We start from the raw sequence: 27,983 nt of genomic DNA, 5'->3' as shown, positions 1-27,983 counted from the left end.
GCCTCCCAAAGTGCTGGGATTACAGGCGTGAGCCACTGTGCCTGGCCTGTTTCCTTGAATTGGGATCAAAATACGATTTATACATTGCAATCAGGTAGTTTCTTAAGATTTTTGTTTGTTTTTTTAAGAGAAATTTGATTTTATTTATCACTGGGGAGAAGCCTGGAAAGGAAAAAAACAAAAAAAAACTGTTGCAGGGGGTCCCTAAGGGTATTGATTTTGAGATATCTGAAACCTGTATTTAACATCAACCTTTACACATGAACTTAATGTAAACCGTAAACTAGAGCCAGAGTCAAAAACAATGCCACACCTTTGTGCCCATGGCCCAGCTTCAACGGTACCTACTTCATATCTAATCTTTATCTGTAGCCTCATTCACATCCTTCTTCCCATATTAGTTTGAAATGAATCCCAGGCATTATATACAGTCATGTGCTGCATAATGATGTTCCATTCAACAACAGATCGCACACGCTACATCAGTCCCACAAGGTTATAATGGAGTTAAAAATTCCCATCGTCTATCTAATATACAGTACACATTTTTAAACCATACTTTGATCATTTAAAGCCAGAGGTGTCCAGTCTTTTTGCTTCCCTGGGTCACATTGGAAGAAGAATTGTCTTGGGCCACACATAAAATGTAGTAACACTAATTATAATAACACTAATAATAGCTGATGAGCTTAAAAAAAGTCGCAAAAAAATCTTATAATATTTTAAGAAACTTTACGAATTTTTGTTGGGCTGCATTCAAAGCCATCCTGGGCCACACATTGAGCAAGCTTGGTTTAGAATGTACTCCTTCTACATACTAAAGAAGAACATTAACTGTAAACCTTAGTAGTAGGTATTCCAGAAGAAAGCATTGTTGCCATAGGAGATGACAGCTTCATGCCTATCATCGCCCCTGAAGACCTCCAGTGGGACATAAGATGTGGAGGTAGAACATAATGATATTGATGATCTTCACCCTGTGCAGGCCTAGGTTAATGGTCATGTTTGTGTCTAAATGTTTTAAAAAACTGTTTAATTAAACTAAAGAAAAATGAATTTTCAAAATAGGAAAAAGCTTATATGGATATAAAGAAAGAAAATGTTTTTATACAGCTGTACATTGTGTTTGTGTTTTAAGCTAGTTAATACTACAAAATAGTCAAAGTTAAAAAACGTTTATGAAAGTAAAAAGTTACAGGAAGCTTAATTGCTTTTTTCTTTCTTTCTTTTTTTTTGAGACGGAGTCTTGCTCTGTCACCTAGGCTGGAGTGCAGTGGTGCAGTCTCGGCTCACTGTAACCGCCTCCTCCCAGGTTCAAGCAATTCTCCTGCCTCAGCCTCCCGAGAGGCTAGGACTACAGGCACCCGCCACCACGCCTGGCTAATTTTTTGTATTTTTAGTAGAGACGGGGTTTCACTCTGTTAGCCAGGATGTTCTCGATCTCCTGGTCTTGTGATCTGCCCACCTCAGCATCCCAAAGTGCTCGGATTACAGGCGTGAGCCACAGTGCCTGACCGGTTAATTTCTTTAAGATATTTCTTATAAATTTAGTATACATATATATACAGTTTATAGAATTTATAGTAGTGTATAATCTAGGCTTTCACATTCACTCACCACCCACTCGCCCAGAGAAACTTCCATTCCTGGTAAGCTCCATTCATGGTAAATGCCCTATACAGAAGTACCATTTTTTAATCTTTCATATCATATTTTTATTATACCTCTTCTATGTGTAGATATAGTAACATATACAAATACTCATTACAACTGCCTATAGTATTCAGTAAAGTAACATGTCGTACAGGTTTCTAGCCTAGGAGCAAGGGGCTAAACTCTGTACCATCTTGGTTTAAGTGTACTCTATGATGTTTGCACGACAGAATAGGCTAACAACGCATTTCTCAGAACATATCCCATTTGTTAAGTGACACCTAATTTTAATCTATAAACATTTCATCATGTGGTTCAAGATAATGCTCCTCAAAACACACAGTCACATTATCACATTTAAAAAATAAACCAGCAGTTTCTTAATAATAGATAGCCAATAGATGTCGAAGTTTCACTGTCTCAATATCATAAGTGTATTTCTTGCAAACTGGTTGTTGGATCTAGAGACCTCTTCACATTGAGTTTAGAGCCTTTATCATCTTTTCTTGGTAAACAAAGCCTATTGAAAAGTCATAGTGTGTTCTTAGAAAGTACATAGTGTCTGTCTTTTAACAAGCTGTTGAAACTAAGTACCTATGTAATAGGGGTTACAAAATAGTAGTATTTTAGACCTAATAATCTCTTTTCATTTATGAGAAGTAAAGAAAGTATTAATAATTTAGTAGAAATATATAAAGGATATCTTCTTCTCACCTTCTGTTTGATTGCCCGGGACAATAGTTGATACAGGAAAAATTATTTTTCACTCTTTACTGGTTAATAAAAGGAGTGATTTTTATATCCTCCAAAGGTACCATTGTTGTATTTTTGTTTTGCTTTTTAACATGTTTGTTTTTAAGTGTGATTGTAAGCAGTGGGTTGAGACGTGTGTTAGACATTTCAGTGATTTTCATTGATACTTGAATTGTCCCAGCATTGGATGATGGGATCTTTTTGAGTTTGGCTTCTGAATCTTTCGGCCATAACCTTAGTAATTTTTGATAGCCTTCTTATTTTCTGGTATGATAAGATGTGGCAAACTCAGTTGACTTATTTTTTCTTCCTGCTATGGTATGGCTGTGTACCCACCCAAATCTCATCTTGGATTGCAATCCCTACAGTCCCCACTGGGATGGACCCAGTGGGAAGTAGTTGAATCATGGGGGTGATTTCTCCCATGCTATTCTCCTGCTAGTGAGTTCTCACTAGATCTGATGGTTTTATAAGGATTTGGCATTTCCCCTGTTGGCACTTATTCTTTCTTCTGCTGCCCTATGAGGAAGTACCTTCCACTGATTGTAAGTTTCCTCCCCAGCCACGCCAAACTGTGAGTCAATTAAACCTATTTTCTTTATAAGTTACCCAGTCTTGGATATTTCTTCGTAGACGTGTGAGAATGGACTGATACACTCCCCATACCTGAAATTGTTCATTTCCCCATAGAGCGTTGGTTTATTTTGTATTTAGAGACCGCAGTCTGCCATATTCATTTCTTCTGGGTTGACCATTATTTCTAGACTCTTTTAAAAGTTGGTATGATACCACCAATTCATGTTTAGGTCTACAGAGTTTTTATTTAACTTCATTCATGTTATATCTCCTTTCTCCAATGCTGAGTGTCCTAATTCCCAATAATTACAACATAGTGACTCATTTACTTTATCCCACAGTACAAGATTTCAAGTTGCTACTGAAAGTATTATTATTAAAAAAGTCAAAAAGATTATTTTACAGTTCTTTCTGTTCCTGGGATATTTTTTACTTTGTGTTAAAATTAGTGTGTTTTAAAGTCATTTGAAATAATCCATCTCTTTCTTTATGCCAGCAGGTTGGATTGGTTCATTTACTTCATTTTGCTTCTGATTTTTAGGGACTGCTTTTTAAAATGTGTATTTTGCTTTTATAATTATATAATATTTACACAGTTGTAAAAGTCAAATCTACAAACAAGATATATTTAGAAAAATCTTATCTTCTTTTGCTTTCCATTTTCCCTGCTTCTTTCTCTTACATAAATAATCTTTTAAATTTTATGGCTTGTCCTTCTGTTATTTACTTTAAAAAATCCATAAATATCTATATTGTCCATGGGACTTCCTTTCTCAGTTAAGAGTAGCAAACTTTATACACTTTACTTTGCTTTTGATACTGTATTTTGGTGTTCACTCTTCACAGCTGCCACATGCGTGTTGCATGTTCAACTGATAGGCCTTTGTAAAGCTGCCATGTTACTCCATTGTGTGGGTATACATAGTTTATTTATATAGTCCCCTGTTGCACATTTGAGTTATTTTCAGTTTTTTTTCTATTGGCTAGCCTTCAGTGAAATGTAGCTTTCTTATTTATTTTTTTTTTTTCAAGCATTATCTTTTGGATAGATTTATAGAAGGAGGATTGCTGCTTAAATGAGTGTAAATGCATATGATGTTTTGGTAGGTGTTGCAAACTCCTCCAATTTGGGATTGTACCATTTTGCATTTCCACCAGTCGTGGGTATGACAGCAGTATGGTATCAAGCTTTTGATTTTTTTACCACAATTCATTGTTTCTAACTTTTTTTTTAGTTATGTATCTTCGTATATTTCTTTTAGTGGTACCCTAGGGAGTATAATGCAAATTCACTGGTTTGTTATAGCATACCTTAAATTAATACTTTATCAATCTCAAACAGTACAAGATTTTCTTCTGTCTTAGCAAAACTTCTTACTCTCCCCTCTATCAGTTTTTTTTGGTTTGTTTTGTTTTTGTTTTTTTTGAGACGGAGTCTCACTCTTGTCATCCAGGCTGGAGTGCAGTGACGTGATCTTGGCTCACTGCAAACAAGTGACTCTTGTGCCTCAGCCTCCCGCGTATCTGGGACTGTAGGTGCACACCACCCCGCCCGGCTAATTTTTGTATAAGGTATGCTATAATAAACCAATGAATTTGCATTATACTGCCTGTATACTCTTAAGAGTGGATTTTATATTTTTACGTGGCTGAAAACATTTTAAAAGAGTCATATTTTCTGATGTGAAAATTAAATGCAGATCAAATTTCAGTGTCCATAATATTTTATTGGAATATAGTCATGTTCATTTGTTTGTATTAGTCTTACTTTCTGTGGATACTTTCCAGCTACAGTGCCAGAGTTGAGTAGTTGCAGTAGAGACCATATGCCTGTAAAGCCCAAAATAATTACTATCTGGCCCTTGAGAGAATGTTTGCCTGCCAAACCCTGATCGACAGTAACGGTTCTCAAAGTATGATCTGTGGACTCTTGGTTCGTGAGAGACCCTTAAATGAGTTCTGTAAGGTCAAAACTAATAATAGTTACTAAGATTTTTCCTTCTGTTTCTTTGATGTTTGAACTGATGGTTCATAAGCTGTAATGGGTAAAACTGGTGGGATCTTAAGCATGAGGGAGTGGCACTGAAACTAGCAGTCATTGTGTTTTTCACTGCCACATACTCCAAGTAAATATAATTCAGTTTTTATCTAAGATGCCCTTACTGAACCAGTTAATTTAATTAGGTCTTTACTCCCAAGACATGTCTTTTTAATAATCTTTGGAACACAGTAAGGCCAATCTTTTCCATTTACAGTTGACTCTTGAACAACATGAGTTTGAACTGTGCGGGTCCACTTATTCATGGATTTAAAGAATAAATACAGTTAGGCTTCTGTATCCATGAGTTCTACATTAGCAACCAAATTCATACTGAAAATAGTGTTTGGGCCGGGCACGGTGGCTCATGTCTGTAATCCCAGCACTTTGGGAGGCCAAGGTGGGCAGATTGCCTGAGGTCAGGAGTTCAATACCAGCCTGGCCATGATGGTGAAACCCCAGCTCTACTAAAAATACAAAAAAATTAGCCACGCGTGGTGGCCTGTGCCTCTAATCCCAGCTGCTTGGGAGGCTGAGGCAGGAGAATCGCTGGAACCCAGGAGACGGAGGTTTCAGTAAGCTGAGACCGTGCCACCTGGTTTGGAAAATAAGGTTTTTTAAAATCAAAATTGTTTATATTAATGTATAATGAGTTAACTGGCAAATATTTAAAATTTTTGTATTTCAATTAACATATTTTAAAATTATCAATAAATACAACCCACATAAACAAAAGTGCTTTGTGGTCCCTCAGTAGTTTTTAAGAGTATAAAATGATTCTAAATTCAAAATCCACTACTCTAAGAGTTGGTTTCTCTTCATAGATCAGAAGATAAAGTAGGTTTTGGTAATGGTTTTGGCTTTTTGTTGTTATCTTCAGTTTAGTGTAAGTTATTTTTAGGTACATCCCAGATGTTTATTGGTATTGATGATAATTTTGATTGTGCTGTATAAGATCCATGTCCTTAACAGTTGTCAACCCACATGGTTATAAGACCTCCATCTAGTCACATACATGTCAGTTCTTTCTCTTAGGGGGTTGTGCTATTAGGCCATACTTGATGTGAACTGTTTAATCCTTTTAAAGTTTAATCCTTTTAGAATCAGCAGAGGAGTCGTTTGTTTTCACTGTTTTTCTATCATTTTGTTTTTCCTTCTACATTATGTCAACACAGAAGTGATAAACCTACTCTCACTGGAATTGATATTATTTAGTTTAAAATTGTTAAATTGTATTTCCCCCAACTTTTCTTCTGGTGTATTTTTGGATGAATTTTAATTATGGTAAAGGTAGGTAGGCAGCGATAGCTATAGAATGCAGTAGCCACAATCTTAAACCATAAAACAACTTCCATGAATTGCCATGTGCCCCTTTGAGAGGTGTATGCCCCCAGAAATATCACTAATGGTCAATTGAAATTATTAGCTTTAGTTTTTATGAGAATTTCACATTCATTGACAGCTTCCAGACATATATCCCATTTCTACACATTTCAATACTTAATGATATAGGACTGGAAAAGTCCAATATGAAAAGAATAACTTGAAAAGGTGTAAGAAGTGAAGGGGCTTTAAAAGTAACATCATAAAACATTGGTTAAGTGTTAATTTAATTAATTGTGGTTTCAAGTAGGAAAGTGTCCATGAAAAATGAAACACATTCATAGACTTAATTTTTTAAAATTAATTAATTAATCATTTTTGAGATGAAGTCTTTGTCTGTCGCCCAGTCTGGAGTGCAGTGGCATCATCTCGGCTCACTGCAGCCTCTGCCTCTAGGGTTCAAGCAATTCTCCTGCCTCAGCCTCCTGTGTATCTGGGACTACAGGTGCACACCACTGTGCCAGGCTAATTTTTGTATTTTCAGTAGAGACGGGGTTTCACCATGTTGGCCAGGTTGGTGTCGAACTCCTGACCTCAAGCGATGCACCTGCCTTGGCCTCCCAAAGTGCTTGGATTACAGGCATGAGCACTGAACCCAGCTTGTAGACTTTATTTTGGAGTGTATTGTTCAGCTTAATGACAACTTATTTCTCTGTGGTTGTTGAGTATTCACATTTTTCAATTGTTGGAGTAATGGAATTAAGTCTTAAAAGTAGAAACATTCTGATAGCCATCATCTGTGCAGGAAATGAAAGAGGTTGTAAGGGTTTATAATTGTGTGTGTGTGTGTGTGTGTGTATTTTTACAGAATATTCTTTTCGTTCCCTTTTTTGTTAGATACGTTGTTGTGTTTGTTTTTTATTTCCTTGCCCTTTCACTGTTAATTGGATTCTATTTATTATGGAACGGATATTTGGAGGTGTATAACGTTTCCTTTGAAGTATGGGCATCATTGTTTAACAGGTTTTTATTATTGCAGCAAACTTTTGCTCACGATTTATATTTCCTTAAAACAGATCATGTTAAAGCTATCAGTTTATACTGGTCTTATGGATATTATTTTTTGGTTTTTTGCTGTGAAACCAGTCAACTTTTCAATTAAGAAGACAGAAATATATAACTGTGAAAGCATGATAAGGCAGGGCAGATGCAACTAATTTAATTCTTCCTTCAGTGTATTAGCAGTGTGCCTTGACCCTGGTTATAGACCTGTTAGGATCCAAAGAAGATAAGCAACCAGTTACATTGCGAGTCACACCTTATACCTAGTAATAATTTTCTTAAGTGTTTAAAGATAATAATTATTTTTTTCTCTAAAGGTTCTAAGGCCCAGCAGCTACTACAAGGATTGCAAGCCAGTGATGAAAGTCAACAGCTTCAGGCAGTTATTGAGATGTGTCAGTTGCTGGTCATGGGAAATGAGGAGACACTGGGAGGGTTTCCTGTCAAGAGTGTTGTTCCAGCTTTGGTAAGCATAGTGTTTTCCCCTCATTTTACCTCATTTGTCTGCAGAAATCTGCTGATTTTTTACTGAATGTATGATTATTGTCAGTATTAATTTTTAAAACATGATAGAGTTAAGAGACGAGTATATGACTTGGTGCTTTTATTTCATGCTTATAGATACTGTGAGCAGTTGCTAATGAGATAACAAATTTTCTAAGTCATTTTTTGATGAATAGTCACCCAATTCTTGATACTTAAATGACTGGTTTTAAATTGTTCGCCTCATCAGTAACCTTAACTCCTGCCATGTAAAATATACGTGCTTTTCCTTTTAGCCTGGTGATCCATGGAGCAATGGGCCAGGGAAGCTCACTTTGGGTTGTGTCGGAGGGCCAGAAAGGTTTCATATTTAGTACGTGTCTACATGGGAATACTACTCAAGCCATATGGTATATATGTGGATCCTTTCAGTTTAAAAGCTTTTATGTTGGCCAGACACGGTGGCTCATGCCTGTAATCCTAGTACTTTGGGAGGCCGAGATAGGTCGATCATCTGAGGTCAGGAGTTCGAGACCAGGCTGGCCAACATGGTGAAACCCTGTCTCCACTTAAAATAGAAAAAATTTACTGGGCATGGTGGCAGGTGCCTGTAAATCCCAGCTACTCAGGAGTCTGAGGCAGGACAGTCAGTTGAACCTGGAAGGCAAAGAATCGCTCTGATCTCTTGCAGTGAGCTAATATCGTGCCACTGTACTCCAGCCTGGGTAACAGGAGTGAAACTCTGTCTCAGAAAAAGAAATAAAGACTTTAAAAAATCTTCTTAGTGCCTTTTCAACACAGTTATGAGTTGATATTTTGATATGAGAAATTTATTAACAGCTTGATTCCTTAAACTTTTAAATATGAAAACAATAGGAAGAAAAATTGCTATTATCAAATGTAGGCACCTTAGCACAATACAGTGTTTAAATAGTGGATTGATAATTTCTTTGTTCAAAGTTAAATAAATTGGCTATAATGTAAGATTAAAATTTGAGTCTAAATCAAACGCTACCAAAAGACAAACATAAACATGATGACATTGTAGCATGTTTTATTTTGGAAATTACAATTAAATACCATGTAAATCTTTTTTGTATATGCAGTAAAGCTGTGGTTATTACATCATATTGTCCTATTTGAACAAATTATGGAGATAGCTTCAGTTTTGGTGAGAGAGCTGGGTAAAGAAAAGCCTGTGAAATGCAAGGTGATGATTCTTATTCTGCTTGTTCTTATTTGGATGGCTCAGCTCTGGCAGAGTTTGATAAAGGATAGAACAATTTCTTCACCTGCCACCCAGATGCAGATAATAAAAGCCAGTGTTCAAATTTTATCATTTCCATTCTAGTAAAAGTTGTACATGTTGCTTTCTGCGTGTTTCATAATAGCAATATTATTAACCTTTCAACTTTCAGATTTTGCCTGTGTTAATGTCCATTCTCAGATTGCTGATTTGTTCAGTAGCTGGCTTCTGTGACCCGCATCAAATTTTCGTTTGTTTTATTGTTATTGTTGTTTGTTCAGTAAGAAGTAGCAACAAATAACTGGGCTTACCTTATACTATCTACAGTTAAATTTTAATTTTTATTAGTTAAATAAAGAAGCCATTAAGTCTAGGCGGAAATGTTGACACATAATTCACTTTACTTAATGTGCTGGTTGTTAATTAGATTTAAGTACCTGATTGACTTGCACAAGGATGCTCTCGCTATTAATAATGGCTGTTATTAATGAGTTCTCCAGATATATGTTTTATCACAGGTGAATATTATTTATGTATATCTCTTCATCACAGTGCAATCATGTGACATAAATAGCCATTTTTGGTGAAAGGGAATCTGCTTATGTCAGTCCTTCCCAAACACGGTATAACAAGGTTGTTTAATAATTGGGGAACTTAGTACTTTTTCTTTTAACATGACAACCCCTTTCAAATTACACTAAGTGTTCTAAGTGACTAATATTAAGTGATTTGATAAATAGGATTTTGGTTTTTTTAAGTCCTGAAATGGAGTGTGTGTATGTGTTATGGTGTTTGTGTGTAACTGCTTTTAAACAAAAATAGTTCTTAGGACTTCTGGTATGTAGGTATACTCTACCCAGCACAATTCAGAGCTGAGAAGACATTCATATTGTGTGAGTATTGTGTTAGAATATCTGATGTTTGTTGTTGTTGTTATAAATTTAATTGAAGGGTACTTAATTCAGTGCATTTAAAAATTTCTGTTGAACCAGAAGACAGTGAATGACTGTCTTACCCGCAAGGAGAAAATTTCTTTGGTGACTCAGCTGCTTCAAGAGGACGGAGTGTGTATCCCCAGCAGTTTTGCATTCCTTCATTAGAAAAACATAGCTGAAATCTGCTTAAGATCCTTCCCACAAGAAAAACTAAAATCAATATTTAAACTTATTCCCGCGTATATGGAGTAATTATATTAATTTGGCTTTAATTAGTGCATAGTTTCTGATGTGATCTATCTTGTGTTTAAATCCTATATTACTGTGTATTTTAAAGCTGAGTTAAATGGTGCTTGTCTGTTTTAGAGAAGCTTGTTCACAAGAGTTATGGTCCTGAATCTTTGCTGACAACAAATGTCAATGCATTGCTGATCCTGTTTATTTATCTATCTAGTATTTATTAACACTGGTAAGTTCTCAGGGATATATTAATAGGCTTCTGAAAGGGTTAGAGCTACCAAAAGGATAGGTTGTAAGTAACAAGAAGGCTTTGTTTGTGACCTGTATCATGAGGTGATGGTTATCTAGCAGCACCCTCAAGTCGGAGTCACTGTGTGTGATGAACCATCCTGAGTGTAATCATTTCTGGTGTATGCCTACTAGGTTTTATCTTGACGTTATTTTTGTGTGGTAGAAGTTACGAATAATACCATTTCAGCTGAAGTTCAAATAGAAGAGGAAGAAACACCTTTAGGATTTTCCCAAGGAGTATACCTTCTAATACTTTGTTATCTTTTTAACAGATTACATTACTTCAGATGGAGCATAATTTTGATATTGTAAGTATATACTGTATTTTTTTAAATGATGGATATTTAAGTTTTGAATTTTTATTCATCGAAATCTCTTCTTTTCTAGATGAACCATGCTTGTCGAGCCTTAACATACATGATGGAAGCACTTCCTCGATCTTCTGCTGTTGTAGTAGATGCTATTCCTGTCTTTTTAGAAAAGGTGATCCTACTTTTACCCCATTTGTTCAAAAGCAGGCATAGGGAAATCAAGTCGCAAACTCTTGAATTTCAGCTTTCATTATCTAAATAAAGTATATTTTTTAGCCAAGATTCCTGAAAAATGTTTTATATCCAGCAGATCAATAGTTTGAAGTTGAAGATAAATCATTTGTAGAATCCCAGCCTAGTTTTGTAATTTTTAGTAATAATTAGCACATTAATATAAGAACTTTCAGAGAAGAACTTTAAAGTATTTGATTAAAAATAATCTGATTTCTAGAAAACATCCCAGTGAGGTTGATAGGTATTTATACCCTCATTATATAGCTGAGAAAGTTGAATCAGTGGGGAATAGAAATTTTCGTATGGTTTGTAGTAAACTGTGTTTTTTGTCTGTCTTACGGACCTTTTTGTTTGTTTAATGCACAACAAAATTTACTTTATCTCATAAATTTGCAATATGATGTAAAGTTAAAATCTGATTTTAAAATTTTTTTATGTAAAACAACTCATCTATTTTAAATCTGAAGATCTAAAGGTTATGTAATTGGGTTTGGTTTATTATGTAAAACATTTTTCAGTATCTTAAAACCACAAACTGGTTAGAAGGAAACTGTTTTGGCCATACTTTATAGCTTAAGCTGCTAAGCGACTTACATCCTATGGTGGGTTACACGTTTTGAGATAGTATACATTGATGTAAATTAGAGAAAATACTGTCTGTAGAAGATAAGTTATTGGAAAAGAACTTAAATGATAACCTTATGGTAACTATATGTTCCCAGCTGCAAGTTATTCAGTGTATTGATGTGGCAGAGCAGGCCTTGACTGCCTTGGAGATGTTGTCACGGAGACACAGTAAAGCCATTCTACAGGCGGTAAGTGTTGTTACTGAAGGACTACATTTCACCTTATGTAGAATTTTTAAAATCCACATTTGTACAAGCTACTTAATTGCAGTTTTTGTAAGATACAAATGTTGTTTCCAAAGTAATGTGCTAGACTTTTTAAGAGTTAAATTATTTTTATTGCTGATAAAGGATTTTTCTTTACCTTAACAGTTTTCTATATTTTAGGGTGGTTTGGCAGACTGCTTGCTGTACTTAGAGTTCTTCAGCATAAATGCCCAAAGAAATGCATTAGCAATTGCAGCCAATTGCTGCCAGAGTATCACACCAGATGAATTTCATTTTGTGGCAGATTCCCTCCCATTGCTAACCCAAAGGCTAACACATCAGGTAAAATATGCATGTATTTTATGTGCCATTAAGTGTTTTATTACTTATTTTTTTAATTTTATTTTTTATTTAATTTTATTTTTTTTTGAGATAGAGTCTCACTCTGTTACCCAGGCTAGAGTGCAGTGGCATAGTCTCAGCTCACTGCCACCTCTGCCTGCTGGGTTCAAGTGATTCTCCTGCCTCCGCTTCCCGAGTGAGTAGCTGGGATTGTGTGTGTGTGCCACCACGCCCTACTAATTTTTGTATTTTTAGTAGAGATGGGGTTTTACTATGTTGGCCAGGCTGGTGTTGAACTCCTGACCTCAAGTGATCTACCCGCCTCAGCCTCCCAAAGTGCTGGGATTACAGGCATGAACTATCGTGCCTAGCCACTTTTTAAAAATGACAATTTCAGTTAGTATTTTAAATCTTTCAACTGCATATATAATCAAAAATGTTCTGATTAATATTTTTTATTTTTATCCAGTTATGTACCATATTAGGTTATTTTATAAAATTTTGGTAGATTTATTCAAACGAACAGTAATTCATATGTTTGATGACTTTAACAATTTTGACTTTAAGGGATGGATTTGTTATTTCAGCAAACACTGAGTATTTACTCTGTGATATGATCAGAAGTTCTTTTTGGAAAGATCACCCTTTCTTGAGAGGCATTGGAGGAGTCAGATGGAAACAGGAGGATGTGGGTTAAGACCAGAAGAGAGACTAGACTGTCTCCCAAACAGAAATGAAAAATGTAGTTTGTGGCTGTCTGGGGTTGGAGAAGAGCAAAAGCGATTATCTAGGTGGCAGAATCAATGGACCTGATGATACAGTGTGAAAAGCAGGGTTTATGGGCCGGGGATGGTGAGGACAAATTGTGAGTGCAGCTTCAAGGCTATGGAGAAATTGATCTTTGTTTTTTTTTTTTTTTTTTTTTAAACTACAGAGAAATATTTTAAAGTGTTGTTTGTTATTGCTAAAGATATTTCTAGAAACCTGGCTTTGAAATTGCCATTACAAAGTGTGGCTAAGACCCGTGGGACATTAGGTTCATAAAAATATTTTTAAACAATTTCGGAATTTTTTTTTTTTTGTTCTGTTTTGTTTTGTTTTGTTTTGTTTTTGAGACTGAGTCTTACTTACTCTGTTGCCCAGGCTGGAGTGCAGTGGCGTGATCTCACTGCAGCCTCTGCCTCCCGGGTTCAAGCGATTCTCCTGCCTCAGCCTCCTGAATAGCTGGGATTACAGGTGCGTGCCATCACGCCCAGCTAATTTTTGTGTTTTTAGTAGAGACAAGGTTTCGCCATGTTGGCCAGGCTGGTCTCAAACTCCTGCACTCAAGTGACACACCTGACCAAATAAGGGATTTATGTAAGATAAAATAGTAGTGATCATTTAATCACCCTAGAGTCTTTTGCTTCTACGATGATCAAGGCAAAGTAGTGTTACTCATTGTTTAAAAATGTGTTTATGTGTTTATTTTTAAAAACATAGTTGGCTGGGGGCACAATGACTTGCACCTGTAATCCCAGCATTTTGGGAGGCCGAGGCGGGTGGATCACCTGAGGTCAGGAGTTAGAGACCAGCATGACCAACACGGTGAAACCCCATCTCTACTAAAAATAAAAGATTAGCCGGGCGTGGTGATGCATCCCAGCTACTCGGGAGGCTGAGGCAGGAGAATTGCTTGAACTCGGGAGGTGGAGGTTTGCAGTGAGCTGAGATCGTGCCATTGCACTCCAGCCTGGGTAACAAGAGTGAAACTCTGTCTCAAAATAATAATAATAAATAAAAACATAGTTGAGATAATCTTTTCTGTAGTCTAAAAGTGTGTGCTCTGGTATGTGATAATCAGTTCCATATGATGTTCTTTAGAAATAAGACAAAAGATTTGGAGAAGTTAAATAGTCACTATTTCTAGCACTCTTTCTAGATTTATGTACTGTCAGTGAAGGTTTAGGCTATAGGCCTTTATAATATCTGAATTATTCTCATTTTTGTAGAAACAAGTCTAATTTTTACATATGAAAAGTCAAATTATAAGTTAGGAAAAATCAAGGTCTATCAAAACATTAGTCTAGCCAGTAAAACAGTCTTTCCCTTCTTTTTATGACAATTATTTCAAACGTTTTGTCAATGATGCCACCCTGTTTTTATGACAAATATGGCAATTTGTTTTTGTAGTGTAACTTTTTAATAGTGAATTACTTGTTTTTAATAGTGAATATTGCAAGTCTGTGCCCTATTTGTAACATTGTCAAGAAACAATGTCTGGTTCTCGCAACTTTCCTTTTTCTAACTTTTTAGTGTGTACCCACTTAAACATTTCTACTTGTAATGCTTTTAAAGGAAAGTAGGATGTTTATATATTTCTTTAGTATAACATTTGTTTAGGTATTGAGATTGCGTAAGCATAATAGTTCTTCCTTTTCTGTGTATTTGCTTTTATCTAGTAGTGGCCTTTATACAGGGGAGAGGTTGGTTTGTTTCCTCTTTGTTTTGAAATTGTGATGTTACTGACTACCTTGCTTAGGCCCATTTGCATTTTCAAAGCCATCGTTTACTAATTGAGCTTGCCTTCAAGAATCTGGGATTAGGAAGAAGATGAAATAGTGATATATGACAGTGAAAATGCTTCATGCTAATAAATTTTATTTTCCTTTATTAAAAAAATAGGATAAAAAGTCAGTAGAAAGCACTTGCCTTTGTTTTGCACGCCTAGTGGACAACTTCCAGCATGAGGAGGTAAGTGTTTAGTCTTTGGTAGTATTTTTATGAGGTGGTTGAATTGCTGAATCTTGATGTAATAATTCCTTTATTCTTGTGTTTGTGAAGAATTTACTCCAGCAGGTTGCTTCCAAAGATCTGCTTACAAATGTTCAACAGCTGTTGGTAGTGACTCCACCCATTTTAAGTTCTGGGATGTTTATAATGGTGGTTCGCATGTTTTCTCTGATGTGTTCCAACTGTCCAACTTTAGCTGTTCAACTTATGAAACAAAGTAAGTGCAATTTTACTGTTCTACTTTAAGCAGGAAAAGTTGGTTCTTCATTAATATGTAAAGTCAACATAAGCCAAGCAAATGGAAGAGATTACTAATATCATAGGCACTGGATAGTAAAGAGAAGTGTTAATATGTAATAAATTTGTGTTGGGACGGTATGTTAATGTTTCTAACATACTCCTTTTAAAGTATAAATTAAACGTTTGCCCTTGGTGTTTCTGGGGCTAACAATACAAAGTCATTAATTTCTATTCAATGTTTGTCATGTAACCATCCTTGATTAGGAGAATTCTGAGTTTTATGTTAACCAATAACCAGCTGTCTTCAGCTTATATAGGTTGCTTTTTCTGCCCATGTTAGATTTTCTAGCAGTTTTTCTGATTCCAGAATGCTTTCTTCCCTCAGAAAGTAGGAATGTATTTATAATGATGAATACCTCTGATGTTTGCTAATTTGTTATTTCTAAACCTTTTCAAATGTAGACCTTTCAAATTTAGGTATTTCTAAACCTTTACACAGCGTATAGGAAATAAAATTGTATTGCACTGTTCTTGTAGTTGACCGTTCCTCTCTCAATCCTTAGACTTAACAAGTTGATGTCAGAGAATGATGGGGCACCAAACAACATCTATACATTGTAATTTTTTTTTTCTTTTTAACTTTTTGTAGAGACAAGGTCTTACTGTATTGCCTAGGGTGTTCTTGAAGTCCTGGGCTCAAGCCTTCCTCCTGCCTTGGCCTCCCAAAGTACTAGGATTATAGGCATGAGCTATCACACCTGGTTGTTATGATTGGTTCTAGAAGAGTATTCATCACTTTTGTGTAGAATACCTTTAATTGTGCGTAATTTCATAGCCATAATTCTAATCTCTATGGATGTTACCCCGGGAGTCAGTGATGATACTAACTGATAAAATCGTCTTTGGTCCCACTCTGTCTGAGTGGTCCCATACTGTCTGAGACAGTATATTTAGCAGTATAATATTTTCGTTTTAGGGAAGCTCAGTTTTATATTTAGTCGCTCTTCTTGTGAATTAACACATTGGCACATAACTTTGTAGAAAAATAATGTTGTTGAGGTGGCTAGTTGGAAAGATTCTCCATAAAGCATAGAGTCTTTTCCAAGCTTGGTATTCCAGACAACCCTATTTTGAGTGGTCCTGAAGAAAGTGCTCTTTTCCTAAATAAGATTGGGAAAGGTTCAACTCCTTCTTGAGTATCCACAATTCATTTTACTTACTAAAGTCCCTAGGAGTTCTTTGAACCTTGTTTATCCCAACATTTCCCGAATTAGTAAGAGAGATTATTTCTTGTTAATGTACGTTTTGTTACAGCACATCCCTAAATACTAATTTGGAAAATTGCTGCCTGCCTTTTGTTTAACTTTTTTTTTTTCTTTTAGTGTATTTTCACCTCTTTTGCATGCTCCAGGCAGTTTACCACATGTTTGTCATATGGAGGTCACCATAGTTGCTTACTGTAATAACCCTGTAAAAGGAAATGTGGACCTCTTCTATTTGTCTCTATTTTGTTGTCATCCCTTGACTTCTAAAAAAATAAAATCCTTATAATGCAGCATACCATGTATTCAAACTTGTCTATAAAGTTGCAAAACTGCAATTAAAAAAAAATCTTAACCACTAATTGTGAAATTCTGTGTGGCAGGCAATTCACTATCCACATCTCTCTGCCCAAATCATTAATGAATATTTTTCTTGATTATAGAACTTACTGATTATTGGCAAAACATTCTAATGAAATGTCTATGTATATTTTGCATATGTATAATATTTACAGGAACACACACACAATCAGCAAAGACCCCGCTGTGTCTTTAGGTTTCAGCTTTCCTTAGGTTTAGACTGACTAAACTGTAGAGACTGAGAGTTCCTTCCACTCACAGTGTCAGCACATCTGAGTGGTTATCATTGCAGAGTCCTCCAGAAAATGATGTCTTCTGGCAGTGGAAACTTACAGTAGAGAATGCCTCCCTGATCCTTGTATCAAGTTTGCATGTAATCAGTGTCACTTAGGTAGCGGTTTTCCTGATCACAATACAGTTTTTAATTGTTACATTTTATACTATAGGCCACACATTTTCAGTGTATTTGAATTGAAGACAAATACATGAATATATTTGATTTGTGGTATGTTGAATGCATTTTTGTGCAAAATACTGTGCTTCTCAAGGAAAGAAATAAAGGGTTCCTGAAGTCTTAGGGTTAAGAAGGAATTGTGATGAGGCACCCAGCTAGGTTTGAACTAAAGAATGAAGTCTCCAGAAAGAGATTGTTAAAATCTACACGAATTTCTTTTTAGGTCTTTATTACAGTACTTTTGCATTTTTTACATTAATTTCTGCATTATGTTGCTTTGTAAGAAAATAATTCTGATTATTTTCCCCCCTTGGGTAATGTTTGCCCTTGAATGAGGTACTATAACTAGTTTAATAGGCTTTTGTTTTTTGTTGTTGGTTTTTACAGACATTGCAGAAACGCTTCACTTTCTCCTGTGTGGTGCCTCCAATGGAAGTTGTCAGGAACAGATTGATCTTGTTCCACGAAGTCCTCAAGAACTGTATGAACTGACATCTCTGATTTGGTAAAGATTGGGCTAAATATCACTTTGGGAGGCCGAGGCGGATGAATCACGAGGTCAGGAGTTCGAGATCAGCCTGGCCAACATGATGAAAACCCGTCTCTAATAAAAATACAAAAAATTAGCTGGGCGTAGTGGCGAGCACCTGTAATCCCAGCTGCTTGGGAGGCCAAGGCAGGAGAATTGCTTGAACCCGGGAGGCGGAGGTTGCAGTGAACCGAGATCGTGCTACCGCCCTCCAGCCTGGGCGACAGAGTGAGACTCTGTCTCCAAAAAAAAAAGATGGAGCTAACTATAACTTGTAGTTTGTGTGAGATTATTTTTCTTTATAGACCTAACGTTTACTGATATTTCATAAAGTTACTAAAATTATTGTACTTTTTGTTTTCAGTGAACTTATGCCGTGTTTACCAAAAGAAGGCATTTTTGCAGTTGATACCATGTTGAAGAAGGGAAATGCACAGAACACAGATGGTGCGATATGGCAGTGGCGTGACGATCGGGGCCTCTGGCATCCATATAACAGGATTGACAGCCGGATCATTGAGGTAGTAGTTTCATCGTACCGTTTAAATATGTCTATTTTGTTGGAGAGTGGGTGTAGGGATGGAGTGGGGAGGTGGATATGTGTACTTGAATGTGCTTGATTTTGAATTAACTCAAGATTCTCTCATTTTGTCTCCTGAGAACAAGGTCCTCATTTCTGTTCAGGTCAGAAAACATCATGTTCTAGTCCTGCTTCTGCTGCTAACTACCTGATTGACTTGGAGCAAGTAATTTAAGTTTGTTGTTCCATAGTTTCCTCATTTCTGAAAGGAAACATTGGAAGACTTAGGCTGTAGGTTCTAAAACGTATCTATCTTCTATCAGAAAGCAATGTCCCTTGAGCAAAGATTTACATACAAATAGTTCCCTCTCAATATTTTTTAAGAGCAAAAACGTGGAAACAAATGAAATAGCTAGTTCTGGGTAAATAATTAAGTAAATTGTGATACACATAGGCTTGTATGTTATCCAGATATTATTGGGACAAATTTTAATGATATAAAATCAAATATGAATGAAAAACACAGTATACAATATTATGTGAATCTTTTTGGAATTCAGCAAAATAAGTGAAAATATGAATAATACAAAGGGGAGGAATATACCAAAATGTTGACAGTGATTTTGTGTGACAGTTTTATGTGATTTTGATTTTTACTTTCTTATATATTGTTTGCACTGAAATATTTTTTAAAACTAAATTAGCATAATATTTGCTCCAGCTTAGGAGGTGTTGGTCACTGTGTTATTTGTGATGCCATGCATAATTTACTATTTTCAATACATGAGACACCTGTAAGAATTTATGTCTTTTCTAATTTCAACCTTTGATGTTTGAATTTTTTTTAGAACATCACACATTTTGAATAGACAGTCTTCTTTAAAGGTGCCTTCTAGTTCGTTTCTAAAAATGAATTTTAGAAAAAAGTTTAAACCAATGACTTACATCATAAAATCAAGAGTTTTAAAAATAAATCCAGTTTCAGAGCCAACTTTTATGAGAAAATTGACTTTGACTGGTGTTTTGTGCAGCATTATATATAAGCAATATATAAGCACGCAAATCCTGCTAATAGCGGTCCTGGTCTCTAACTCTAAGTCATCTTCTTTTTAGCATTTTCCTGATCACCTTCACTATTAGCTTCCTGATCACCTTCACTATTAGCTTACTCTCTCATATGTGCTGAGAATCTTGTCTTCCATTCAGCCTAGGAGTTCCATAGATTGGATTCTGTAATGAGAATATTTTGTCACTTCTGGAGTCTCTTTAAATCAAACTCGTGTTCATTGAACTGTCTCAAATATGTTCTGTATACCACACGCAACCTTGGCAATGAATCTGTTTCAGTTGTGTCCCTTTCAATCTTTAAGTTATCTTTGTTTCATGAGGACAATTTCATAGGATCATTTTGTTTAAGGGAGGATTTTGGTAGGTTGCTAAGAATTCATCGTGTAAATAACATTTTTAATCTAAGAATACCAAGATTTATGGATAACTGATTTTTTTATAAGCAATGTCTCAAAAGCATTCTTAATACAAATGGTGTCTTCTTTGTGTCAGTGATGCAACATAGGTGGATCTTTCATCAAGATTTTATCTGCATTTTGTCTAAGGGTCCCTGATAAGGCTTGAGGCATGTAACCTATGTCTAACTAAAAATGATTTGGTGAATGAATGAGTTTTGTCATATCTACACTATTAAATTTTCCATCTTCTGTTAACTTCACCATCTAAGGCCTGATGAAATAAAAATGTAAGATAGCATATTTGGAGGGTCCCCACTGTGTCTTAAGGTAATAGATTTCTCAATGTTTATATTCAAAGTTTCTCTCTCTTTGCTCTCAGGCAGCCCATCAGGTCGGTGAGGATGAGATAAGCTTGTCCACTCTGGGACGAGTTTATACTATTGATTTTAATTCTATGCAGCAAATCAATGAGGACACGGGAACAGCACGTGCCATTCAGAGAAAACCTAACCCCTTAGCCAATAGTAACACTAGTAAGTACATTCTGAGTTAAAATAGCACTATACTATTGTGCAATATTTTGTGTTTGCATAATAAATAATAATTGGCTCATTAAGTATCTTTTTAAGCTTAAGTCAATTGCATAACAATAATTTGGTTTTGGATTTCTTAAATCATGTGCAGTAATGGATGAGTGAGCCAGTATTAACTGGTATCTTTTCCACAATTTGTCTACTTACCTGATGTCCTGAGACTCGAGTTAGAATTCGCTCATGCAGATTGTTATCTGATCCTGTTACTACTATTATACCTTTAGGTCCATTGACTAGTTCTTTCCAACCTTGTATTTTATACCTTCCTGCCAAAATTATCTGAACTAATTAAGGACAGATAATCGTGATTAAAAAAAAAACAAAGCCAGGTTTCTGACATTTCTCTCTCCCCTCAGGGATTTAGTTTATTGCTTTTGCAGCTGTAGTTTAGAGAACAGTGGTCCACAAATGTGTTTTTTTTTGTTTTTTTTTTTTTTTTGGAAAAGGGCAAGATAGTGCTGGGCTTGGCGGCTCACGCCTGTAATCCCAGCACTTTGGGAGGCCGAGGTGGGTGGATCATGAGGTCAGGAGATCGAGACCATCCTGGCTAACACGGTGAAACCCCATCTCTACTAAAAATACAAAAAATTAGCCGAACATGGTGGCGGGTGCCTATAGTCCCAGCTACTTGGGAGGCTGAGGCAGAGGAATGGTGTGAACCCGGGAGGCGGAGCTTGCAGTGAGCTGAGATCCCGCCACTGCACTCCATCCTGGGCGACAGAGTGGGACTCCGTCTCAATAAATTAATTAAATAAGAAAAGGAAAAGGGCCAGAGAGCAAATAATGTAAGTGCTGCAGGTTATATAGTCTATACTCACCACCACTGCCATTGTAGCCTTCAATTAGCCATATACAATATGTAAACAAATGTACATGGCTGCGTTCTAATAAAATTATATTTACAAAAACTAGTGGTGGACTGGATTCGGCTTACAGACCGTACTTTGTCAACCCCTTGTGTATAACTTACTATTTATCAGTTATCTTTTCCTCACACTTTATGTCACTAAGCAAAGTGGCAGAATTACCTTTTTTATCCATTTTACAAAGCTTTTAGTGAAATACCGTGTATTTCTAGAACTCTTGTTTCTTACCACTGGTTTAGTTGGTTAGGACTGGAGTTCCCTATTGTTTCATTGAATACATATCAGTAAAATAAAGAGGTACAGTGTGGTGATGAATTGTTACTTTCAGCTGGTCCGAATGGGTCACTGGTTTTCTAGAGAGCTGAATTTTGTCTGTCTTAATGTTGCCTTTAGCATCTTTGTAAATCCTAGTTGATCATATCAAAGAAGTTCATGTGTTTTATAATGAAAAAGTTTTCATAGCATTTCAAGAATTACATTGACTTATTTTATATTGTTTATTGTGTTTCTGAAGTCTGTCACTTCAGGATTGCATTTTTTTTTTTTAAATGTAATAGGTGGATATTCAGAGTCAAAGAAGGATGATGCTCGAGCACAGCTTATGAAAGAGGATCCAGAACTGGCTAAGTCTTTTATTAAGACATTATTTGGTGTTCTTTATGAAGTGTATAGTTCCTCAGCAGGACCTGCGGTCAGACATAAGTGCCTTAGAGCAATTCTTAGGATAATTTATTTTGCGGATGCTGAACTTCTGAAGGATGTTCTGAAAAATCATGCTGTGTCAAGGTGTGTTAATGAAAATAGTAGAAACATTTTACAAATTCAAATCTCTGCAAGTAATTTCAGAAACCTCTAAAGTAATAATAGAAAAAATACGCACAAAAGTTTGGAGTATCTTGAGCTCTTTTTTGTCTAATGTCTATTCATATTCACATACAGCTTTTATAAAATATAAAAGTTGAACAGTTAAGAAAAATGTTTATGTTAATAGAATGGTTTCACAATGAAAATGCTTTGCTCTCAATTTAAAGTAGTATGGCCAAAAATAATCATCAAATTCAGGCAGAGTTTTATATACAAATGCTTTCTTTTTTTAGTCACATTGCTTCCATGCTGTCAAGCCAAGACCTGAAGATAGTAGTGGGAGCACTTCAGATGGCAGAAATCTTAATGCAGAAGTTACCTGATATTTTTAGTGTTTACTTCAGAAGAGAAGGTAATGTCATATAAATTAATAGTCATTTAGTCTAGATAGTACTTCAATAGAAATAAAGTTTTAATCTGTTGAACAAAAACTGATAGCTTTTCAATTTAAAAATGACATTTAAAGCCCTGTTAGCTTACAGCTCGGAGTACATAGAATGTGTCTTTTATGCTGGGCGTGGTGGCTCACGCCTATAATCCCAGCACTTTGGGAGGCCCAGGCAGGTGGATCACTTGACGTCAGGGGTTGGATACCAGCCTGGCCAACATGGTGAAACCCCGACTTCACTAAAAATACAAAAATTAGCGCACATCTGGGCTGATGTCAACTTCCTTGCCTCAAGCAATCATACTGCCTCAGCATGGGATTACAGTTTGTTTTTTAATAAGAGTCTGATAGAATGATAGAAGTTGTGGACTCTTCCCCAGAAAACTGTGAATGTGTGCTCATTCACTCACATTAAATTTATCCACATATTTGCATATAGTTTATACTAGCTGATAATCAGACACACACATTGGTATACATTTTGATAGTTCTTAGTCATGCTCTTTCATACATACTCTCCTATGATTCCAGGACAGATAGGAACCCCTGCCTCACAAGTTAATGTTTAGCTCTCTTTACACACCTTCAAGGATGTGATAGTTCCCACCCTTCAATAGCTGTTTTCTTTTTTTTGGTGACAGTGTTAATGTGATCTTGTCTTTTTGTAGCACTGGAAGTTAACTGATAATTCTAGGTCTTTTTCATCCCTTCTGGCTATCACACCACAGGGTGTGCACTGTATTTCTGTAATTGATTATTGTTTTTATAATGAGTATTTTGAACTCTGAGGAGGACTTTATGATCCTATTAAGTTTTATATAATCTGGTTTTGAAGATTAGAAGACATTCAATATAAGTATTTTTCTTTAACCTTTAGTTTTTATACTTTTTTCTGATTGAAGTCAAGTTGAAAACTCTGGCTTCTAATTTCTTTTACCTATTTGCCAGTTATGTTTTAGTCTTTTTGTGTATTATGTCAGTGTTGGTATTTAGGGATTTTGTAGTGGTGGGGAGAAGGTTCTTTTCCTGATTACAGCTGACTCCCTTTCATCTCTGTTATAAGGTGTAATGCATCAAGTAAAACACTTAGCAGAATCCGAGTCTTTGTTGACAAGTCCACCAAAGGCATGTACGAATGGGTCAGGATCCTTGGGATCCACAACTTCAGTCAGCAGTGGGACGGCCACAGCTGCCACTCACGCTGCAGCTGACTTGGGATCACCCAGCTTGCAGCACAGCAGAGATGATTCTTTAGATCTCAGCCCTCAAGGGTAAGTAAGAATTGTGTTGTGTTTTTTATTTCTTTGCTGTTAGTGCTTTTTTTGGTACCTAAGAATCATATAGGGAGTGAAATGGTAACATATTAGCATATATATATATATATATAGTATTTTTCCATCTGTGTTTTGTTAATGAGAATGGGAAGAAAAGATTTACTGGAAACCTGTATTGGGCTGTGTTTAGGAACTGTAAGAGATTAGTTTTATTCCCATTGACATACAAGGAAACTAAAGGTCAGAGGCATTTGTGACTTGCACAGTGTTACAACACTTATGTTACTTGTAGGATCTAACGTGGGATTTGAATTCTGGTTTCTGATTTCATAATCTTGGGACTTTTTTGTGCTGCTGCATACATACGACCTTAGAGACATTCAGATATTGATACAGTTAAAAATACTGAAAATTAGAAGTCTTAGAATAAAGGCCAAAAAATACTGATTTCCAGTTTATCTTTAATTGGCAACTGGGAGTAAATACTTTGCTTTTAATAAGGGAAAATGGGAGTTCTTAAATTCTCTACTCCGATTTATTTATCAGCTTTTAATCTTTGTTATACCCTGCTACTAAGAATGTTTCCAAACCTTCTATTGGTTTCTGTTTTGTTGTGTTAGAAACAAACCACACTCTAAAAGTGTTTTTATTTTCTTCTATTAGAAGCTTAATATTACTGGATGAGTGGTACATGATGAACCAAATTCAGTTCTGAAATTGAGAATGTATTCACTGCAGTACTCCTTTTGGCTTCTTTTAAGCTGAAAAGTAGATCATTCTAAAATATAGTAATAATAAGTGGGATCCAAACATTTAGTCTTATAATCTGCAGGGTAGCATTGTCCTGTGCAGACAGCCAACTCAGGTAGGAGAGGGGATGAGGGGAACTGGTGCCACCTGGTGGCAGTTTTCTAGTCTAGCTTAAATATGAATGTTGGCAGTTTCAAGACTTGTGGCAGACTGAACTTCTGGCACAGTGGGTATTATTTTAGGAAACTGCTGAGTTTAACTGGTACCCATGTTATTTGACCAGTCTGAGGAGATTGGACTTGGAGAGTTCTGGGGACTCTGATTCTACAGGGAAGTACAAGAGTACTACAAGCTTTTGGCTGCCATTTTCCTTTCCAGCCTTGCTCTCTCCTTTACTTCCTTCCCAGCCCCATTCCTATCCACTAGCTGCTGCAGTAACATAAGTTATTGCAGGTTTTTACTATAATGTAGGCATGGTGCCTGAGACATCATAGATACTCAGTAAATTACAGGGGATGATACAGTTCAGACAATTGGAATATTTCTTTCCCTTTAAACATTTTTTACTTTCTCCCTTTTTTTTAAAGAGACATGGCTCGGGGTCTTGCTCTGTTTCTCAGGCTAACGTCGAACTCCTGGGCTCAAATGAGCCTCCCCACCTTGGCCTCTGAAGTAACTGGGACTACAGGCATGTGCTAGCATGCCCAGCTCAAATGCAGTGTTTCCGAGCCATTTTAATTTAAGGAGTTGGAATTGATTATAGAGTCTAACAGTTGATTATGCCAAAGAAAGAGAAAATAACTTTTTTCTTAAAATATTTTTACATGGTTTTAAATAGTTTTAAGTGGTTCCATATTATAGCATGGTTGCAAATGAAAAATTCATAGTTTTTAAATGGAAATTAATTACATTTTTCATCCTTTGAAAGTTCATTTTTCCTGATTGTCAAGCATATTCGAGCACATTATTAAGTATATTCCATAGAAATGTCAGGAGTTGGAAACGTTCCAGTTTTTTTTTTTTTTTTTTTTTTTCAGATTTTTCCAGTTTTATTTGGGCCACAGACCAACTAAACCACATTTTTCAGCCTTTTCATCTTATTTAGCTTTGTTAATCTAAAAATTTATTGCTGTTACAAACTATTTCTCGTGTCGTTAGAACAGGCTACAGGTGTTTAAATGATTCTAATTCAGAATAAATTACTTGCACTACTCACTAGATTTGTATATAGGTTTTAAAAACCCTACTAAAATGTTTATAAATACATTTATTTAGTATATTATTGCCATTGTCACACTGTGAAATTACTTTCGGTAGTATATTAGAGGCAGAGGAGTATTTTGACAACATGAACACTAAGTGTTATGTATATGTTACTCGTGGCCATTTTGGTTAGGGGAAAAAGTATGATGCAGATTTAACATTCTTTTTCAGGTTGGTGACTACCCATTTATTTTTATTCTGCTCCTTTGTGTTGCATATTTGTTTTATATACTTACATACTACTATTTAAAGTTGAACAACATAGAAAATTGATCAGTTGTCTTATTTGGCTTTGCGTTTCATAGTTGAGTATAGTTGAACAGCTAGTTATTTTCTGAATAATCATTTCCTGTGTCTGCACACCTCTAGAACATGACTGGCACAGAATTGGCATTAAATAATCACTAAACAAGAACATACCTTGTTATGACAGTATTTTATAACTCACTGTTTCTGCCATTTTAGCTTGCTTTTTTGGTGAGTAAAGATACAAAACAGTGGTAATTACTAAACTTATCTCATATTTTCCCATGGTGATAGTCGATTAAGTGATGTTCTAAAGAGAAAACGACTGCCAAAACGAGGGCCAAGAAGGCCAAAGTACTCACCTCCAAGAGATGATGACAAAGTAGACAATCAAGGTAACCCCTTTGATAAAACTGTGGGGAGGTAAAGGGGAGGGTGGTAGCAGGTGCAGAAATGTTTACTTCATTAAAACTGCCAGTGGCTCTTGAAGTATGCCTAAGTTTCCTGAGGACTAAGTGTTCTTAGTTCTTTTAGTTTATTAATCTGTTAAGACTGTGAATCTTAAAAATCAGTTGTTTTTCATGACTTAAACTAAAATGGCTTAACTGTAGTTCTTTTTTCTTTTCATAGCTAAAAGCCCCACCACTACTCAGTCACCTAAATCTTCTTTCCTGGCAAGCTTGAATCCAAAAACATGGGGAAGGTTAAGTGCACAGTCCAATAGCAACAACATTGAGCCAGCACGGACTGCAGGAGGTAGTGGCCTTGCCAGGGCTGCCTCAAAGGATACCATCTCCAATAATAGGTGAAGTGGGGGGGGGAATTTTATGTTGCTTCTATTCCCATATTAGAAAAACTTAACATTATTTCAGCCACTACATTTATTGTATGGAGATGATACATAGACACAACATTTTAATTTGTTCTTAGAAGCATAGTTCAAGAATGAGGTAGGTTCTCAGTTTATGAACCCTGCATCTGGCTTTGTCCTAAGTTATAGTCATGTGCTTTGAAACTCCTTCCAGCATACCTAACTGAAAGTCTCATATGTTCAAAACGAAGTTGTGTTCCTTGGGGAACCTCTTTCTCAGTTTTGTTCCAGACAAGGAAAAGCTGACATTTTCTGTCCACACTCTTCACATCATTTATGATAAAATTTCTCTACCCAGTACAATGGAACTTAAAGATTTTAGGAGAGAGCCTTTTTTTTTTTTTTTTTTTTTTTAAAGGCCTTGGGACTTGTTTTATTTTTGGGTTCTGCATGTAGCATACCAACATGATTACTTCCCTCTGCAGGTAAATTTTAAAAGACCAATTGTCATTGAGAAAATAAACATGCTGTCTTTGGTTTTGTTGGTTGTTTATCTGAATTTCAGTGTTTAAAAATAATTAAGTGAATGAATTGCTGAAGCTATCAGCATTTGTAATTTAAGCAGCTGGGTCTTGTTTGCCATAGCTTATTGCATCCTTAATAGGTGTGTGTTTCTGGTCTGTAAATCTTGACTTCAGCTCTCCAGGAAACGCAAGGATAATGCACATATGTGTGTACTTTAGAAAATAAAGGGAACACTTAGGAAAGTGTTAGGTTGCAGGGTTCCAAAAAATTAGTGCACTTTGTTTACAATTCACGTAATAACCTGCAGTGTATTTTAAGTTTTTAAACAGTTCTCCATCATAGCCCATTTTCAAAGTGAAAGTTAATTTGGTTGTGGATTCTGAATTTACTAATCTCTAAGCATAGACCAGAAAGGATTTTAAGTGTAGCAGCTATTTGCCTTGATCAGAAGTTATATCCTTTCTACATACACTGGGACTT

The 27,983-nt window shown here is 35.9% G+C and overlaps 1 protein-coding gene across 23 annotated transcripts in view; it reads left to right on the top strand.

Moving 5' to 3' along the window:
* TRIP12 (thyroid hormone receptor interactor 12) overlaps positions 1-27,983 on the top strand; it is a 155,050-nt gene that overhangs the window by 94,745 nt on the left and 32,322 nt on the right. For 14 of the 23 annotated variants that reach the window (XM_025404001.1, XM_025403997.1, XM_025403995.1 and 11 more), the window contains 15 exons: positions 7,723-7,871; positions 10,873-10,908; positions 10,988-11,083; positions 11,868-11,960; positions 12,159-12,320; positions 14,985-15,053; positions 15,144-15,309; positions 17,796-17,913; positions 18,302-18,458; positions 20,303-20,456; positions 21,940-22,168; positions 22,480-22,598; positions 23,698-23,905; positions 26,462-26,562; positions 26,798-26,972. In XM_025404001.1, coding sequence (XP_025259786.1) covers positions 7,723-7,871; positions 10,873-10,908; positions 10,988-11,083; positions 11,868-11,960; positions 12,159-12,320; positions 14,985-15,053; positions 15,144-15,309; positions 17,796-17,913; positions 18,302-18,458; positions 20,303-20,456; positions 21,940-22,168; positions 22,480-22,598; positions 23,698-23,905; positions 26,462-26,562; positions 26,798-26,972 — 2,032 coding nt within the window. Of the gene's footprint in view, positions 1-7,722; positions 7,872-10,872; positions 10,909-10,987; positions 11,084-11,867; positions 11,961-12,158; positions 12,321-14,984; positions 15,054-15,143; positions 15,310-17,795; positions 17,914-18,301; positions 18,462-20,302; positions 20,457-21,939; positions 22,169-22,479; positions 22,599-23,697; positions 23,906-26,461; positions 26,563-26,797; positions 26,973-27,983 lie in introns of all 23 variants that reach the window. The other 9 variants (XM_025404000.1, XM_025403991.1, XM_025403999.1 and 6 more) reach the window with 3 other exon arrangements.

The sequence above is a fragment of the Theropithecus gelada genome, chromosome 12, assembly GCF_003255815.1.
Source record: "Theropithecus gelada isolate Dixy chromosome 12, Tgel_1.0, whole genome shotgun sequence".
Taxonomy (NCBI): Eukaryota; Metazoa; Chordata; class Mammalia; order Primates; family Cercopithecidae; genus Theropithecus; species Theropithecus gelada.
The sequence above is the reverse complement of the archived record's forward strand: the minus strand, read 5'-3'. Positions and strand labels throughout refer to the sequence as shown.